Raw genomic sequence first — 19,627 nt, 5'->3', positions numbered from 1 at the left:
GTACCACTTCAAAGAAGCCTCAAGAGCCCGTTATAAGCAAAAAAAAAAAACAAACAAACAAAAAAACAAAGCAAAAACACAACAACAACAACAAAAAAATCAAGCCAAACAAAAAAAAACAAGGGTACACTTGCCTTTAACAGTAATAATACTTACATATGTAGGAATGTAAGACGCTAGAGGAATCCATGCTGCAGACCCAGTTCTGAAGGATCACCCACAACTAGACTGCTGCTTTGTACAAACACTAGCAACAATTCTGCAAATTTTTTATGAGGCAGCAAAAGATACATTCTGCCAATACCAGGTTCATTGGGCTGCGGAAATGCCAGAGCAACAGAATGCAACATATGCTTAATCAGCTGCTGAGGCGAGTAGCTGAATTGCTGAGGTGAGTAGCTCGAGAGAGGACGCCTTCAACACCGGAGCAGGGGGGAGATCAGCGTCCAGGAGCCTCAACTCAGAGCGGCGAGAGCCACCGAGGGAGCCTCAAGTCCTCGACAGGACCTGCCCAGGAGCCGGCAGCTCAGCTGACGAGAGCGAGCAGCTGACTCACAGGCAGGAGCAGCTGCACCAGCCCTGAGTGGATAAAAACCTGGCCCAGGGAGCGCGGCGAACAGGAGGGGCAAACGGCGAGGCGGGGCAGTTCGCGCTGGCAGGGGAGCGGGATGGTGAGCACTCGTCCTATGAGCAGGGCCCGGTCCGGGAGCTCTGCTCTGGCTGCCCCGGCGGTGGCCAGCGTAGGCACCCAGACAGAGCCGATGAGAGGGGAGGCTGCAGTGCAGAGCTGGGGGTGTAGAGAGTGCCTGCACTGGTCTGGTGAGGGGAGGGTGCGCAATGGGCAGGGCTGCACTCGGTGCTCCCTGGTGGAGGTCCTCCTGCAGCAGGGGCTGAGCTGCGGGATGCTGTTAATAGACTGCGAGATGTCAGGGAAGCTGAGAGGTAGCCTGAATGCTTGCTCCCGGCCCAAACTGTGCAGGGGCTTCAAGCTTCACCTGTAGCTCATGAAGGAAAGAAGGAGGCTGCTAACCTGGAAAGCTGGGAATTAGTGACAAAAACAAACAAACAAACAAAAAAAAAAAAACAAAAAAAGGACGAAAAGGACAATCAAAAGCAAGGGGTTTCCTCCTAAATCTGTTGTCCCCACCCAGAACGGCTTTGCTGCCCTGCAGGGGGCTGATGAGGAAACGCACTTGAGCCAGAAACAGCCGCCTGATGCCCTGGGAAAGAAGATCTCTACTGGTGCTGCCAGGAAAAAGCGGCGGGTCGTGGTAGTAGGGGACTCTACACTGAAAGGGACAGAAGCACTCGTCTGTCGGCCTGACCCCGTCTCAAGGGAGGTGTGTTGCCTACCAGGGGCACGGATCAGGGATGTGGCAGAGAGGCTGCCTGCTCTAGTAAGTCCCACTGACTATTACCCACTCCTGGTGATACATGTGGGTGCTAGGGATATAGATAGCAGTAGCCTGGGGAACATAAAGAAGGACTACAGAGCCCTGGGGGAGGTGTTTAGGGGCTCTGGAGCTCAGATAGTCTTTTCATCAATTCTCCAGGATGAAGGGGAGGACGTACAAAAAGATAGGAGGATTAGCCAGGTTAATAAATGGTTAAAAGGGTGGTGTCATAGGGGTTTGGGTGTCTTGAACACAGGACCCAAGTTTGTAGGCCAGGTCTAATGGGGGCTGGTGGAGCTGGTCTGATAAAGAAGGAAAAGAGCAGTTTTGGTAGGAGGCTTGCCAGACTGGTCAAGGAGGCTTTAAACTAGATGCTTTGAGGGAAGGGGGCATCATTCCATCCCAACACACCCAGTCAGTTGCCAGCACCTATAATAAATGCTCAGAGCAATGTAGAGATATCCCAGCTCCTCCAGCCAATGAGCCGGTTTCATTTGGAGCTCAGCTCAGATGCCTCTATACAAATGCCCGTAGCATGGGGAACAAACAAGAGGCATTAGAGATGTGTGCACATCTATGGGGGCATGATATAATAGGCATCGCAGAAACATGGTGGGATGGCTCCTATGACTGGAGTGTTGGAATGGAAGGTTACAGGCTCTTTAGAAAAGACAGGCCTGGCAGGAGGGAAGGGGGAGTTGCCCTTTATGTTAGGGATAGGCTGGAGAGTATGGAACTCTGTCTGGGGACAGGTGAGCAGTCAACAGAGAGTTTGTGGGTCAGGGTTAAAGGGAATATAGCTATGGGAGTCATTACTGTGGGGATCTGTTACAGACCGCCTGATCAAGGAGAACCTGTGGATGAAGCACTCTATAGACAGATAGGAAAAGCCTCACGCTCACAGGCCCTTGTTCTCATGGGGGACTTTAACCACCCTGATATCTGTTGGAAGGACGGTACAGCCCAGCACAAGCAATCCAGGAGGCTCCTTGATTGCGTAGAAGACAACTTCCTTCTGCAAGTAATAGAGGAGCCGACAAGGAAAGGTGCCATGCTTGACCTCATGCTTACCAACAGGGAAGGGCTCGTTGGAAATGTGACACTCCAGGGCAGCCTTGGATGCAGCAATCATGAGATGGTTGAATTTGAGAGCCTCAGGACAGTGAGAAGAGTGTGCAGCAAGCTCACTGCCCTGGACTTCAAAAGAGTAGACTTTGGTCTCTTCAGGAACCTGCTTAGTAAGGTTCCATGGGATATAGTCCTAGAGGGCAGGGGGTCCCAAGACTCTTGGTTGATATTCAAGGATCACCTGCTACAAGCTCAGGAGTGTTGCATCCCAACTAGAAGGAAGTGCAGCAGGAGGGTCAGGAGACCTCCTTGGATGGATAAGGAGCTGCTGAGGAAAATTCAAATGAAAAAAGAGGCTTATAATAAGTGGAAGCAAGGACAGGTGGCATGGGAAGAGTACAGGGATGTTGTCCGGGAAGCTAGGGACCAGGTTAGGAAAGCTAAGGCTCAGTTAGAATTAAACTTGGCTAGGGATATTAAGGATAACAGTGAGGGATTCTACAGGTACATAGCAAATAAAAAACAGACTAGGGAGAACAGAGGCCCCCTCAGGAAGCTCTTGGGAGAACTGGCTACACAGGATTTGGAGAAGGCTGAGGTTCTGAACGGCTTCTCTGTCTCGCTCTTCAGTGGCAAAGGCTCTGACCACACCACACAAGTCTTGGAAGGCAGACAAAGGGACTGTGAGAATGAAGACCTTGGGCCCACTGTAGGAGAGGATCTGGTTCAAGACCATCTTAAAAATCTGAATGTGCACAAGTCCATGGGACCAGATGAGATCCATCCGCGGGTCCTGAAGGAGCTGGCAAATGAAGTTGCTAAGCCACTGTCCATCATATTTGAAAAATCATGGCAGTTAGGTGAAGTTCCTGACAACTGGAAAAAGGGAAATATAACCCCCATTTTCAAGAAGGGGAAAATGGATGACCCGGGGAATTACAGACCAGTCAGTCTCACCTCTGTGCCTGGCAAAATCTTGGAGCAGATTCTCCTGGAAGGCACGCTAAGGCACATGAAAAACAACAAGGTGCTTGGTGACAGCCAGCATGGCTTCACTAAGGGGAAATCCTGTCTGACCAATTTAGTGGCATTCTATGATGGGGCTACAGAACAGATGGACAGGGGTAGAGCAGTTGATGTCATCTACCTGGACTTGTGTAAAGCCTTCAACACTGTCCCACATGACGTCCTTGTCTCTAAATCGGAGCAACATCAATTTGATGGATGGACCACTTGGTGGATAAAGAACTGGCTGGATGGCCGCACACAAAGAGTTGTGGTCAATGGCTCAATGTCCGGCTGGAGACCACTAACAGGTGGTGTCCCTCAGGGATCGGTGTTGGGACCGGTCTTGTTCAACATCTTTGTCGCTGACATAGACAGTGAGATTGAGTGCACCCTCAGCAGGTTTGCCAATGACACCAAGCTGTGTGGTTTGGTTGATACCCTGGAGGGAAGAAATGCCATCCAGAGGGACCTTGACATGCTTGTGAGGTAGGCTGATGCCAACCTCATGAAGTTTAACCATGCCAAGTGCAAGGTCCTACAGCTGGGTCGGAGCAATCCCAGGCACAGCTACAGACTGGGCAGAGAAGAGATTCAGAGCAGCCCTGTGGAGAAAGACTTGGGGGTGCTGGTCGATGAGAAAATGAACATGAGCTAGCAGTGTGTGCTTGCAGCCAGAAAGCCAACCGTATCCTGGGCTGCCTCAAAAGGAGCATGACCAGCAGGTCGAAGGAGGTGATCCTGCCCCTGTACTCTGCTCTTGTGAGACCTCACTTGGAGTACTGTGTGTAGTTCTGGTGTCCTCAACATAAAAAGGACATGGAACTGTTGGAACAAGTCCAGAGGAGTACCACAAGGACCATCAAGGGACTGGAGCACCTCCCATATGAAGACAGGCTGAGAAAGTTGGGGCTGTTCATCCTGGAGAAGAGAATGCTGTGTGGAGACCTCACAGCAGCCTTCCAGTATCTGAAGGGGGCCTATAGGGATGCTGGGGAGGGACTCTTCATTAGGGACTGTAGTGACAGGACAAAGGGTAACAGGTTAAAACTTAAACAGGAAGTTTAGACTAGATATAAGGAGGAAATTATTTCCTGTTAGGGTGATGAGGCACTGGAATAGGGTTGTGAATGCTCCATCCCTGGCAGTGTTTAAGACGAGGTTGGATGAGGCCTTGGGTAATATGGTTTAGTGTGAGGTGTCCCTGCCCATGGCAGGGGGGTTGGAACTTGATGATCTTAAGGTCCTTTCCAACCCTAACTATTCTATGAAATAGGTGTTGTATCCAAATTATAACCAAACCTGAAAGTCAGAATACCAGATCAAAACACAGGCAATACATATATTACCTCTTAATTATAATAAAACCCCACCCTTAACTTGCATAGCAATAGACGACATCAGTGGTCAAGTTTGCTCACCCATTTATGACTTAAGGCATCTACCAAACTAGTTGGCTTAACTGTTGTCTTATATAGACTCTACCAACATCTCTACCACTGCTATCAAACATGAGTAGTGGTAATAGTCTGTTACACAATCTGATACATGTTTCAGAACTGCCCTAAAGCTAACACTGGTGTGGTCAGTAATCAAGTCTCACTGGTTTGCAGTTACAGATTCACAGTCCCTGGCATAGCCCTGTGCTCACTGCAAAAATATCCCATTTTCCCTAACAGCTTTCAAGACAATCCTTCCAGATAACATCAAATGTTTTTATATGCATACCTAATCATGCATATGCACTTATTCTAGGTCATTGAACACATTACTCTTCGAAGGTAGAGTCAATTAGATGAAAACATGAGTATGGCCACATCTTTGGTAACCACTCCTTACTAATATCAATTAGTTCTGGCAATACGAATTATACATCATCAAAATTACTTTACAGGAGCTCTGGCCCACAACCTTCCCACCCACTGCAGCTCGGACCTTTCTGCAAGTGGTTTGTGGTAAGCAGGGTCCTCATCCTCAGATGATAAGAGGTCACATGCTACCTTGTATCAACAGATGATTAATACACTTCTGGACCCTACACATCCTCATGAGCAAGGTGGGATCCCACTGGCTCGAGATTTCTTTCTGCATCTCCACCCTATGCCCCTGGGGCTGCCATGCATTCAGTCAAGATGAAAGCTGACATCCAAGCTCCAACTTATCAAACAGTAGTCTAATGGAGAAAAAAAACCACAGACTTTCATTCTTGCTCACTCAGATCCTTGATGTTCTGATACAAATAGTGAATAAATCTATATTCCTGCTTACAACCCACCAGAACAAAGCCACCAAAACAAACACTGAATATTGCCAGACAAATGGAGTAAGATATGTAACTTTGACGCAATGGGTCCCAAGTATCATGCAACTCATGACAATCCTAGACAGAGAGAGTCAGGTTACTACCGGTACATAATCCTCTCTGACCAGTCTGCAGGCACTCTCATTGGATTGGATTTCTAGTAGCTACAGGTATGAAAGTAGAGGCAGCATAGTAGCTAAGTTAGACTGTACTCAGTATTCAACCCTGCCAACATAAATTCAGTGTTTCAGGAGTATTTATTACTTTGATATGTCTTTAGTATTAGTTGCTAAATCCTTTACTGTTCAGTTTCCTTAATATTACAGCCTGTAACTGCAGTGTGATTTGAGCACTGCACATTCAATAATTAAACAAGAGCAGTAACTGATTATTGGAACTCCTCCATTAATTAGACCAAAGTTTGTTAGCCAAAGTTTGAAATTAATTTCAAAAGGACATTGCTTCAAAGCAGCTAACCCAGCGAAGGGTGGACATTAAATACTTATCTTTTCATATGAATTCAAGGTCACTCAGACATACATTGAAATGTAAGAAAAAAGACCAACTAGTTTTATCTGCTTTTAGACAGCTCCTGAAAGTCAGCAAGCAGGTCAGATTCAAGCAGTCAGCATCACACTCTTTCAGAGCAGGGAAAAGTATCAGTAACTTTGGTATTTCAGCTTCTAGAAGACATTATAAAGCCTGCTGGTATCCTACGTTCTTTCATTTCAAACACTAAGACCCTTTAGAAAATAACTGATAGAAATGTACTGAGTGATAATCAATACAGAACAAAGAGCAATTGTTTTCTATTGAAAATTATATTCTTGAAGTTACTGCATCATCGAGGGTTTTGTACAAGCACATACCTCAGCCATAATTAAAACCTGAATAAACTATATTGGACATAATTTATATTTGTGATCTTATTAAAAGATTACAGTTTCAAGTCTTTCCAAGTTTCCTTGCAGTTCAAAGCCTATCATCAATAAAGACCACAAGCAAACTGACACCCAGATCGTGTTGGAGCAACCTTGGAAAGACAAAAGCCCTCATTTTTATTGTTGAGCTTGATATTATATTGCAGAGGATATCCCTTTGGTCAGCTGGGGTCAGCTGTCCCAGCTCTGTTCCCTCCCAACCTTAGTACCCATTCAGGGGGAAGTTGCGCACAATATGCAAAACAGAGGCAGCCTTGACACTGTACAAGCACTGCCCTGCAATAGGTAAAAGCACTGCTGGGTTAACAACATTGTCACAAGTCCAAAACACAGCACCACACCAGCAGCTATGAAGAAGGTTAACTCCATCACAGCAGACCCAAAGCAAGGATAGATGATTTCAGAGGATTCAGCACCAAAAAAGTCTTGGAGAGCTTTGATACAAACTATATACCTGGAGCAACAATACTGCTAAGACTAGATAAACACTGCGCTGAGCAGTTATTAGGCAGCTTTACCTACTAGGAGATTTAAGAAGTTTTTACAGGGCTCAGCTGTCTGACTGAAAGCGGACTTGTTTTACATGCCCTCTGCATTTTGGAAAGTATTTGCAAGTGACTTCAAAACACTTTCAGGCTTTTCTTCCATAGGCTGCTGTGAAAAAAAGTAATAATACAAACACTATAAAAACCTGAGTTACTTCACGTTACTGCACTTTTACGACATTGCATGAAGCCAGTGCTGGATATAGTGTGTTAAGCTGAATGATTATCAAAACTTGAGAGCTGAAGATCTTCCCCACAACTCTCTTCTCTGGCTTCAGTGACTGCCCTAAACGTCAGGGGAGCTTATGGAATTTAATCATTTTGGGGTGGGATATGAAACCTGCTCTTGATGCCCTCCCTGTGCCCCAACAAGCAGAGTCTTTTTTTCAGTATCAAACAACAGCATCTATTGGATTCTTCTCATAGAACTTGAACATTTTTTGGTGAATGCCACTGCTTTAACTGCTTCTACTCTTGGCAATGACACTGCACTCTTAGCTTGATGACTTCCCGAACATAGCATCGTAAAGCGGCATCTCCCCAGTTGCCTACGTAATACACCATCAAGACCCCCACCCGATCCATCAATCCCAGTGGAAATCTAAATAGAAATATACTGCAGAAATTCTAGTAAAAATTTAATCAGGAGCTGAAAGACACTGGTGCCAACAGCCATTAGTTTAACTTCTTGTGTAACTGCAGACAGAATACACTTTTCCTTTTTTTAAAATGGTGCTACCATGGGCAGTATGTCAGTTTTTAATAGCAGGCTAAGAAGAATTGCATGCATTTACAAACAGGCATCCCACCCACCTTATGAAATATTTGCAGCCAACATGAGACTAGATTTTAGCTAAATCATTGCTGAAGATGAACTTATCATCAGGCAGATAGGCCTTTAACACTTTAACAGACACAGAAGAAAAATGAACTCTCCACAGAAAGCAACTACTTAGAATTCAAGAAATTTCTGGTGTTGAGATGATTAAGGTAAGTCAGTCTAGCCCTTGGCCCCCAAGACAGTGGTGAAACTCACAAGAGAAGTCACAAAAACTCGGTAAGTAATAGAATTAATTGGAGATCATTAAAGCCATGACTTACCAGGAAGACAAAATTCTTTCCACAGCTAGTAACTACAAGATTTCAGCAGCATGGTCTAGAAAGAAACAGCCCCCACATGAATTCACTGAAAGTAATGCAAAATCAGACAGCCAGGGATCTGGCTGAGCTGCAGCCCCAAAGTGTTCCTCAGGCACTGCAGGAAAGGGATACACTTTGATTTGACAGATAATTGTGATTAAAACGGCATCTGAAGGCTGAAGATAAAGAGTACACATACTGATGAATTAACAGTTGACAGAGCTGCACATCACAGGACCATTGAGAAGAGTGTTTAAGCTTCATTATTCAAATGTGTTGAGTGATTTTTTTCAGCAAATGGGTTCTCGCATGACACTTTAGCAGATTTTAATACACTGACATACAAAACCAGCAACTTCAGTTCACTGGAAACAGTTTCTTTTTAATTTACCATAAAAAGGCAAAATAGACTCTTTCACTGTAATGTTATAGCTTTTAATATTCCTGAGCTGCATTTTAGAAGCAAAAGTATTCTTAAATGGATTTAATAAGAGACACTGCAGCCTTACTTTCCAACACCACAAGTAAAAATAATTTAGCAAGAAGGCCCCTTTATCAAAGACAATGGCTACCTCTGTATGTACCTGAAAAAATGCTTCAAGTGGCTCTACACCACCTGAAGTAGTTACAAAGCCAAATATGTCAACAAAATACCAGAAAAATTTTTCAACCATTTTAACATTGCTTCTTACTTCCTACATCAGTGCACCTCTCTTCCATGGAAAGCAGTATTATACCAACAGCATTACATGCCAGAGTAATTCGGGCACCAAAGCTTGGCACCCTACAGACGTATGAAGGAATTACAGCAGTTTAAAAAAGATCTCCTGTGTATCTCTATAGTCAGTTTTAAGAACTATGCAAAAGTCCTGCTATGCATCTCAATCAGCAAAAACTCTACTCTGTTACAAGTGATTTAATTGAATGCAGCAGAAAGCATTTTAAATCAAATATGTGTGAAAAGGCTTGTCACATCTGGAGTTCCTCTAACTGGCACCCAGTACTTCTCAAGCCAAAGCAGGTGATAATAAAAACTAAATTGACTAAAATTAAGGTTTAGAAAACTGAAAACCAAGAAAACAGGTTGGCTTTTAGCACTGTAGGAACTCGAGCACAAGCACAAGTGGTTATACCTGTACATTGTGGTAGAAACCTAGAAAGAGACAACAAAGCATGAAGGAACGTTAAAAAAATCAGTCATCTATCTTCTTGACTTCAGGGACTAGATGAAATTAACCACTGGTTGAAACAAACGTGTTTTCTACAGCAGTCACACCGAAGAGGTCTCGTTTACAACTTTCTGGCCTTTTTGTCCAGCCACAGCTTCTCCAAGAAGCCAAGGCCTCCACTACCCACTCAAGTACTCCTTTGCTTACTCAGTGATCTCCGGTGCCTCCACCTCCTGCTCACACTTCTATGACTACGACTTCTTTCTCGTCTGTCTCGTTTACGTTCCCTACTGCGTGTTCTTCTGCAACGTGAACGTCTAGGGCTTACACTTCTTCGACGAGGACTATGGCTTCGTCGAGGACTGTAACTTCTGCTAGAGTGTCTATAATACCTCGTTTCTTTCCTGTGCTTTTCATTCTGGTAACTCTCATCTCTTCTGTGCCTGTTCCTCTCGCGTTTACCCTTACTCTCATCAGTGTTTACGCTGCTACACGACCGGCTCTTTCTCCTTCTTGGCTCTGTGCTATGTTTGCGCTGCTCACAGCGCAAGTCCTTCCTGCAAGTATTCTGGTCAGAGTTAGAGAGGCTCTTTTGTTGCTGGTTACTGACAGGAAGACATGAAAGTACCCCTGAACTTCTTTTCTGAGGACACCTCTCAGAGTTTGTGGTATGAAATTTCTGACCTTCTTTGACATGAACTTTGTCATTAATATTGCCATTCAAGTACTTGCATTGAGCGTTTACATTTTCAGAGGCTGCAATGTCACCTTGAGAGCTGGAAGCCAGTTTGCTTGTAACAGCCTGTCCTGAGGTAGAAGTGATGCAGCTGGAAGACACAGTGTGTGGAACACCACTAGGGGTTTTCAGCACATCAGACTGAGATGCTTCAGTTTCTTCTTTGCTTTGATTAATTGCATCCATTTTCTTGCTCAGAAGATTGTTCAGTAGTTTTTCCCTCAGTTCCTTTTCTTTTCTCTGCAACCCCAGTGCTCTTTCCTTTTCTTCTTCCACGCGTTTCAGTTCAGCCTCCTGGAGCCTTCGTCTCTCCTCTAGCTGCTGAAGACAAATCCTTTCTTCATTCTGTTCTTGCTCCAAAAGCTTTACTGTCTGAAAGATAGTCAAAGGAAAGAGTAAACAAAAAAATATTTGTAAATCTTGTTCACACTTTCAAGTTATACCATAATGTAAAAGCAGCAATTTGGCAAGAAAATATAACAAACTGAACCATCCTGCCAAAAAATTACTGTTTCTTTCTTAAAGGGAAAGAAAATACAAACAAAAAGAACGCACTAACACAAAACTGCTGTTAGGCGAGACATCAATAATCTCAAACTATTGACGTCCACAAACTCTTTTGAGTGTTACGTTTCTCCCATCTGTTTGACAAGGCAAAACCAAAGCTTGGTCTTTATGGTTCCTTGATATGATGAAAGTAACACATAAGCTAGAACAACAAGTGAAATTTGAAGTATTAAAATGTATTTATCAGGGCTAGCACTTGAAGGCTTCAAATTTAAAACATTAATTTCTCTTAGATTATTGCAATCTGTGGTTCCTAGATGACCTTACAGTGGGCCCATAAAAACCATATCCAAAAGGATATCTTTACAGTGGGTCCAAATCATTAAACATATAAAGCAGAAACTGATTCTCATTTTTTCAACCACTTTAGAAACTCATGGTCCTGAAAAAGAAGGTTCAAACTTTTTTCTTTTATTCTGACCCAGACAGGCTTAGTGTAGACTTCAAAACTGCAGGAGTGAAAGAAACACGCTGCTCTATTTGATCAGATGACCTTTATGTTTCACAGCTGCTAAGTTACAAAGCCTGCAAGAAGTATTCCTCCCTTTTATTAGCATGTAACCGACCACACAGCACTGTATGAGGTCAAAAACTCTCCTGAGGTACACTGGCATCAAGGAAAAATACTGTTCTTTGGCACACAGTTTTTCTTTTCTACAGAAAATACTTGACATACATTACATTACACCCTAACATAACCTCATCCAAATCTTAGGCAAATGACATCCTGCTTCAGTGAAAAATAAAAATATTGTTAGAGGATCTAACATTCAAAACCTTAGCTGACAGCACTTTTCCTACAGAAAAATCATTCTGCACATTCTCAAACATCAATCAATGAAAGCTCATTCTCTGAAACAGCAAAGAATAGTTAATGGAACTGCTGAAAGCCAAACAGGAAACAGATTCAAATTAGAATGAGGAGCCCTGCACCTTTACCCTCTGTATTTAGTTCACTTCATCATGCTTATACACTCTTTTACTACACTTAAGAGCAATCATGCCAATTAGTTTACAGATAAAAAATGCTACTTAGGACTTCAGGTTTAAGTTCATTCTTCCATTTACCTATTTGTGCATATTTTACCAAGGGAGAAATACAGTTTCATTGCACTTTTCTGAATTTTTGATCCAAGAAATAGTATCTGAAGTACTAAATCTGTTGTTTAATGAACAGAACTCTCTGCCCCCTCCCAAGTCAGTAAACGGCTTTGTTCTGCTGGATTCTTCATTAGCTTCCCAAATATTGAAGTTACCTTTGCTCTGCTTAGCAGTTCTGCAATTAGTCTAATAGACTGAAGATTTCTCTGAGCTAACAGGAGCTTTCTCTCTTCTAACTTTATCTTCTCTTGCAGTTTTTTCTGTTCTTCAGCTTGAAGCTTTTCAAGTTGCTTTTTGTTTCGTCGAACTTCACGATCTTTCTGTTTCTGTTCCCTCTTTCGCAACTTTTCTTCTCTTTTTCTCTCTCTCTCATATTCTTCAAGCTCTCTCTGCTTCCTAGAAAGAGATTAACATTTTTACCTTATCCAGGGCAGGTACAATTTTAGACTTCTACTCTATGTAAAAGTGTATTTTGTACTTTAAGTAAATTTGTTTCTACGTAAAGCTTTTGATTACTGGAAAACAGAAGTAGAAAACAGTGAAAATTTTCATCACGAGTTGCGGTAGCAAACAATCCTCAGCCTGCCAATATTTTAAAACAAATTGGGATCCAAACATAAAACATGGCTACAACAGAAATATTATTTTTTTAAACCAGTTCAACCAGAGAGAATAACACATCAGGCAACCGGGCAGCGAATCATCATAGTGAGAAAACTACCAAGCCCATGAATGTGTGCAGGAGCTGGTGGGGTTTTTTTCAGTCACAGGGAAAAAACGGTAGCTTCCATGAAAGGCCGAGGGCTTCTAGATCAGGTGTCAAATGGCATAATTTTTAGGAAATTGAGTATTTTTGCAATCCGTGGCTCCTACTAGATGACCTAGTGAGAATTTATACACATCAAGGCAAATGGACACCGCACAACCTCTGAAACATTTTGCTCCTTTTTTGTTTATATTCTGAATAGTAAATGTCTTATGACATTTACACCCCTATATATTTTCTTAAAATGTCACTGTTAAGGTATGCTTGTATCTCATGCCTTTCCAGGAAAAGGACTGAAGGATACAACAAATAAGCTTTACAGTATCAAAGTTTTCTAGTAGTAGAACTAGTGCATTATTTTCTGTTCTTCAGTTATAATGCAGATTTTTCCATCACAGAATGACTACACACTATCTAAACTCCCAGCTCTTGGAATTACAGTTAGCGGGGAAAAAAACACCAAAAAAGGTGTAAAACACTTTCTCCAAATGTCATAATCCCTGATTTGATTCCTCAAAAGGAACACAACATTCTCAGTTTTAAGTGTTTCACTTTAGCTACAGAAGTTGAAAGCCAACCTGTGTATAGTTATTTTCTATTTGCCAATGCTGATACAAGAAGAAACTACAGTTTTGTTATTGCTCAGTTTTATTTTTAGGAATCAGGCATAAGTGATAAATACCTTTCTTCCTCTTTTTTTTTTTCTTCAGCTTCTTTCTCTTTACGTTTTTGTTCTTCTCTCTGTTTTTCAAGCTCTTGAAGCTTTTGCCTTTCAAGCTGACGCTTCTTAATTGATGCATCACTGAGGTGTTTTGTTGAGTCAAAAGAAACCTTTACAGGATACAATTGAAAACAGTTTTAACAAGTAGACAGGGGAAAAAAAATAAAATAAATCCCTGACAACCTGCACAAGCCCCAACAATTTTAATCTAGCACAAAACTATCCAAAATGCAATGTAAGTAAAATCAGAAATATAAAACCTTTTCTGAAACAAAGGGAACTTCTCTCTGTGCCCAGAGCAAGTACAGAGTACTATAACCAGGTAACTGGGAACTAAATGCTGGCACACGTGAACAATCAGGTGCCAGTTTACACCTGTATATGTGTCTGACATTAAAAAGTAAACCCTAGTGCGGTTTAGGCCCTGGCTGTCCAATGCTTTCAATCTGTCAGAACAGAAACATACAGAACTCTTTCAACTCCTGTATGCTGTTAAAGACTGTAGAGCAGTAGGTAAAAATGAGCCTAAATAAAGGCCTTTCTTTCTGTCTAAAACCGTGATCTTGAAATTCAGCAGAAGAAACAGTCCTGCAACATTCTGCACCTGGTTTAAGCAAGCGCTTCCACATCAGTCCTAACACCAAGATTCCCAAATTGAGGTACACTGACCTGAAGCAGTAAGTCAGTGACTGGGAACACGAAAGAAAAGAACGTTACACACATCTGAGCACTGAGACCTAGGAAAATGCTCAGCTTATAGGACATATGAGCACACCCTGGCCATGTCTATCTGCATGCTGGAACAGGACACTAGGGCTGGTGTCCTAATCTCCCATTCTAGGTACCACCTGTGTGCAGGCAGGAGGATCTATGAGACATTTCCACAGGTCCATGGTCATGAACCATGGTGCAGAGAACAAGTAGCACATACTCTGTAGTTTAATTCACCCAGGCTCTACATAAAATGGTATTTCACCAACAGGCTAGAAGGACAGGCAAGGTGTGACCTTATATGAAAGAGATCTTATCCTGACTGCAGAGTTGCAAAGGCAGCCCTCTCTCTTTCCTATCAACCCCCAGGACAGCTGCCAGCAAGGCACGCTTCCTTCCACACAGCCAAACTAAATTTGGGAACCCTGATCCCCTGCACGTGACACTTTGAATTTCACATCCCCTTGAAAACCTTGAGGGTCAAGGTACAAACAGCTTCCAACCAACAACCTTTGACAACAACATAAAAGATTACAGTATTTTACTTATACCGACTAAATATTTGCATGTTCCCACATTACACACAGGAATACTCAAGCTTTTTTCTGAAATCCACTTTCTGATTTGGTGAGTGACTACTGAGCATATTGAAACAGATCTGCAAACATTTTACTCAGCCGATACATTCGTGCACAGACCACCTACAAACATAGTGGAGCAAGTTTTCTTCAGGTCATGCTTTCATAGATACTACATCTGAACAGACTGTCTTGTTCTCTCCTGTCATAGCTGTCTTTTCTAAGACAATGAGGTTACAAAAAAAAATAGATCTAGAAAACTCAGTATGTGAATATTATACATGATGAAGGCTGCATTTACAGCAAACTGCTTCAGATAAATGTTATCACTTAAATTTTTATGGGGCCTTTCTGTATGTGAAGCACACTAATGATTAACTGTGTCTTCCCCAGGCTGTACCAGCCATATGCTATTGAACTTCAGAGTTCTGACACTTGTCTGGTGGACCTCATCATGAGTGCAGGAACCAAACACAGAGGTTGTGAAATTCTCCCCAAATCTTTCTATCTGTAGTGAACACAAGAGAAAACAATGTGCTTTAAAGTCAGCCTTCTGGTGAAGTATGTCTGAACTTGTTCAGAATTAGAATTTTAAATAACAAAATACATAAACACATATTGCTTTCTAAAAACTATTCAGCAGGTCATGTTTGCATACTTGGTCCTTCCATCAAGCAGTTCCTTCTAGAACTGTCTCATTAAAAAAGCAACACCACCTCCCCCACACGCTTTATTCACAATTTAACACCACCTCTTTCTTGCATCATTTCCCTTTAAATATTATCTTATAGCTGCTCCATAAAACTATGCTTGTGCTGTTAGTGTTACGTGTTGTCATCACTACAGTATACAGACGCAGGTTTTAAGCACTAGGGACATAACAATCGCACTTGGTTTCTCACAAAAAAAAAAAAACAAAAGCTTGCAGTTTCTCACCTTTATATTGCAAGCCACTGCTTTTCCATCATCACCTTTATACATGAGCTTCATCCCTCGCAGGGCATTCATGGCCTTAATGAAACCTGCATACTCTTGATACTGAACATAAGCTTCAAAATTTAAATGGCCTCCAAAACTGAAAGTGTGAAAATTCCTGCCAGTCATTTCTTCTCTGTACGGGTCCAGCATGGGTATGTCCACATTACGTATTTCTCCAAAGTTCCTGAACACTTTTATAAGGATTTCTTCACTTGGCTTTTCAGAGCCAGAGTCCTTTGCTGCAAACCACTTACAAGGTAAGCCCTCTAAGTGAATAGTATCTGGCCTTTCCCCAGGCAAAGTTTCATTCATATCTTTTGCATCGCGGAAAAATGAGTCCCAGTCATGCCTGGTTGGAAAGTCAATCTTGTATTCTGCAGCACGGACTTTCAAAATGTCAGAGAAGCCACTCAACTTTATTGTTTTGCCATCGAGGCATGCCAGGAAGGATTTAACCAAACTTTTATTTTCAACCTCTCCTTCAAACCGGATGAAATCCATTGTACTTTTAGAAATCCGCAGAGTGGAAAACTGATGAGTTTGCACCATCCCTTTCAATCTTTCCATCACTTCCCAGTTTGAAATGGATTTTCCTGGTTGTTTCAGCTGAGGGAGTGCCACACTGATGGTCATTTTTGTAATGGGTTTAAGGTATAACCCACAGGGAGCACAGAGCTCTACAGCTTCTGATGTATCATGAACTATTGTTGCAGCAGCCATAACACAGAAAAAGCATAGGATAAAAGAAATAAAAGATGCGAGTTTAAGTCACAGGCCAACACTAGTCAAACAAAATAGCCCTTATCCATAAATAATTGAATTCTTTGGCCATTTAACCAATCCCAAGGTAAAACAATGTCTCTTAATACAAGAGTCAATTACAGAGTTAAAACTGAGTAGTACAAACATCTTAAATTACTTTATGACTACTAAAGCCTTTAAGTAATAAAACCTCAGTAAGGCCTCCGGAAAAAAAAAAAAAGAAAAAACAAAAAACAAGAAGCTGATGACAATCTTAGGGATACGTGAAGTTGGTATGTGATCGCTCAGAAAGCAGCTACCCTTTCTCAGGAAGGAAGGGACTGGCAGAGCAATGTTACACCGCTTTGAAGTCTACATAACAACCAGGAAATCCCAGCAGGCCGGTGCCCAGGCAGAGCCCAACTCCTCCAGCAGGAAGGCTTGGAAGGTGTCTGCAAGGAGAGAAAAACACTCCTTTTATTTAAAGGCCTGGAGCCCCACCACCCTCCCTCGCAGCAGCCGCAGCAGTAGGAGGCGGGGAAGCGCCGTGACCCGCACCGGCGCCACCGACCACCACCGGCTGCGGGAAAGCCGACAACTGCCCCTGGTGAGAGGAGCCCAGGCGGCGGGGCGAGAACCCGGGGACACGCCGCCGAGAAAGGCCCCCCGCCCCGAGCGGGACGTGCCGGGCAGCATTATCAGCACCCTCCTCCTTCTCCTCCTGTACGCGTCCCCGGACCACCAGAGCACTGCCCACTGCCCACTGCCCCCTGCAGGGATCCCACCGGCGCCCGACCTCACCGGCATCCGCTGGGCTGGCTCCGCCGCCGCTGCCTACCCCAGCCCCTGCCACTCCGCGCGCCGCCAGGCCTCTTCCGCTTCCGCATAGCGGAAAAGTCCCCAGCCGGCAAGGGGCGGCAACGCTCTCTCTCTATGGTAGCGATCTCTATGGTAGCGATCTCTATGGTAGCGATCTCTATGGTAGCGGCGCTCCAGCGGCGCCTGGCGGCGGGGCGGGAGCGCGGTGAGGGGTCTCCGAAAGAAGTCCTGCTGCTCCGGGCAGCCCGGGCTGTCCGTCAGGCGCACGCGGTGCTCGGCGCTGTCTGTGTGCGTGCACCCGGCAGGTGCGAACGGGGCTGCTTCCCGGTGGGGCACGTTTAAATTTAGACTAGATAGAAGGAGGAAGTTATTCAGTATGAAGGTGATGAGGCGCTGAACAGGTTGCCTAGAGAAGCTGTGGCTGCCCCATCCCTGAAAACATTCAACTCCAGGCTGGATAATGCTTTGAGCAACCTGGTCTAGTTGAAGGTGTCCCTGCCCAATGGTAGTGGGGTTGGAACTGGACGAGCTTTAAGGACCTTTCCAACCAGGTCCCATCACTTGAGAAACCAAGACTGCAGTAAGTAGCCTTTAACGGCAGGCTGGTGCTAGCCACTGTGTGGAAATAATGACTGTAAAACACCAGTGAAAATGGCACAGGAGTTCACCGTCAACCAACCCGGCAGCTGCAGCAAGACCTCAGCTCTTGTGCAGAGGTACTATTTCACATCGCAGATGATGGTAACTGCTGGTTCTGCTCTTGTTTCTTCTATGGTTTAGTTAAGGGATAGTGTAAAAGCAGAAACTACTGCTACTGTACAACAGCATGAAATAGTTCGTGCTTTATAGGCTGAGAGTCCCTGCATAGTTTATCACACTTTCTCCTACAGACTTGAATTCGGGAGCACACAAAGCAGATCTAGTTACATTCCAGAAAGTTTCAGTAGCAGCACAGTGAGACACTGCGTATGGCAGAGATTTATAATCCTGTGCATTATGGTAGCCCCAGACTGTGTGTATTATTTTAAAATAACAGAGTAAATAAATGCTCTTAAAAGTTGCAAAATACCAGAATTGAAGTTACCCATGCCGTGACAGCAGCCACACCTGTGACAGCTTTCATAGGCTGTTTTTCTGATGAAAGAACTGTTTCAAGCATTACATTCAATAATACTGTAAAACATATGGGCAAGAAGAAGTAGTGATAACATGTTACTTTTAAAAGATGTAATCAAGCATCAGTACTGCAGTGCAGCAGGGGTAAACAGTGTCTCTACTCAAATACATTCTGTGTTGGGCAGATGAGTTATTTTTATTATTATTTTTTCACTGTAGTGAGATACCTAAAGTAAATGTCTCCCTTCAGGTTTCAGAGTCTGAAGTGTAAGTCATTAGAGCAAGGGTATCACACCTACTGGGGAGAAGAAGGATGAAGTAAACATCAGTGAGGGACTGTATCTAGGTGCAACAGCATATGTAAATCTGGTTTTTACTGTAAGACATTGTCTCTCCCCGACTGACAAATACATTGTACTACCAACCTTAAAAGCCATCTATCATGTCTGAAATCTTGTACCTTTTTTCTGACTTCAACAGATAGACTAATAGAAGGCATCACTTGGAATCCTAGAATAATTAGGGTTGGAAAGGACCTTAAGATCATCTAGTTCCAACCCCCCCTGCCATGGGCAGGGACACCTCACACTAAACCATGGCACCCAAGGCTCTGTCCAACCTCGCCTTGAACACTGCCAGGGATGGAGCATTCACAACTTCCCTGGGCAATCCATTCCAGTGCCTCACCACCCTCACAGTAAAGAATTTCTTCCTTATATCCAAACTTCCCCTGTTTAAGTTTTAACCCGTTACCCCTTGTCCTATCACTACAGTCCCTAATGAAGAGTCCCACCCCAGCATCTTTATAGGTCCAGTTCTGCCTATAAACTTCCCAATCTGTACTTTCAGTAAGTACAACACTGAATCCCACAAAAGTTCACTAGAGGGAGCGCTTGTTATTTGCATATAGTAGATCTATTCATAAAGGCAATTAAAAATAGGCTATAAACAGCAGATACTAGGTTTTGTATTCATGCCAGAATGCAGATTACTCTCTTCCTTTCTTGGAAGAGGATATAATTCCCCTAACTACACATGGTCTTATCTGTGTTCTTCTCTTGCTCTTCCTGAAATGCCCCGTTTTCTTGACCTTAATGGTCATTTGTGGTAATGAATGGCAAGATGTTACATGGATACTTACATAACATAAAACAACAACCCAGTATAATTCCATTTCTTTTCTTTCCTTCTATCTTCCCCTCTAAAAGACACCAAAGAAGAAGGAAAAC

At 43.4% G+C, this 19,627-nt stretch overlaps 1 protein-coding gene across 3 annotated transcripts; it reads right to left on the bottom strand.

Moving 5' to 3' along the window:
* Positions 1-8,756: 8,756 nt before the first annotated feature.
* On the bottom strand, positions 8,757-17,371 carry AKAP17A (A-kinase anchoring protein 17A). 3 transcript variants are annotated; one of them, XM_061459812.1, is made up of 6 exons: positions 17,265-17,371; positions 16,825-16,915; positions 15,681-16,423; positions 13,417-13,565; positions 12,124-12,364; positions 8,757-10,672 (listed from the first exon to the last, which is right to left on the bottom strand). In XM_061459812.1, the coding sequence occupies exons 1-6, from the start codon at positions 17,268-17,270 to the stop codon at positions 9,752-9,754; spliced, it is 2,151 nt and encodes a 716-aa protein (XP_061315796.1). In that variant the 5' UTR covers positions 17,271-17,371; the 3' UTR covers positions 8,757-9,751. The 3 variants fall into 3 exon arrangements, with proteins under 3 accessions (XP_061315796.1, XP_061315797.1, XP_061315798.1); XM_061459813.1 differs by having other exon boundaries at positions 15,681-16,915; positions 17,265-17,318; XM_061459814.1 differs by lacking the exon at positions 17,265-17,371 and having other exon boundaries at positions 16,784-16,915.
* Between the last annotated feature and the right edge of the window lie 2,256 nt (positions 17,372-19,627).

The sequence above is a fragment of the Pezoporus flaviventris genome, unplaced genomic scaffold (genome assembly GCF_033815535.1).
Source record: "Pezoporus flaviventris isolate CSIRO_AGI_PZ_B2104156 unplaced genomic scaffold, CSIRO_AGI_Pfla_v1 ptg000030l, whole genome shotgun sequence".
NCBI lineage: Eukaryota > Metazoa > Chordata > Aves > Psittaciformes > Psittacidae > Pezoporus > Pezoporus flaviventris.
Note: the sequence above shows the minus strand (reverse complement) of the source record. Positions and strands in the feature narration are given on the sequence as shown.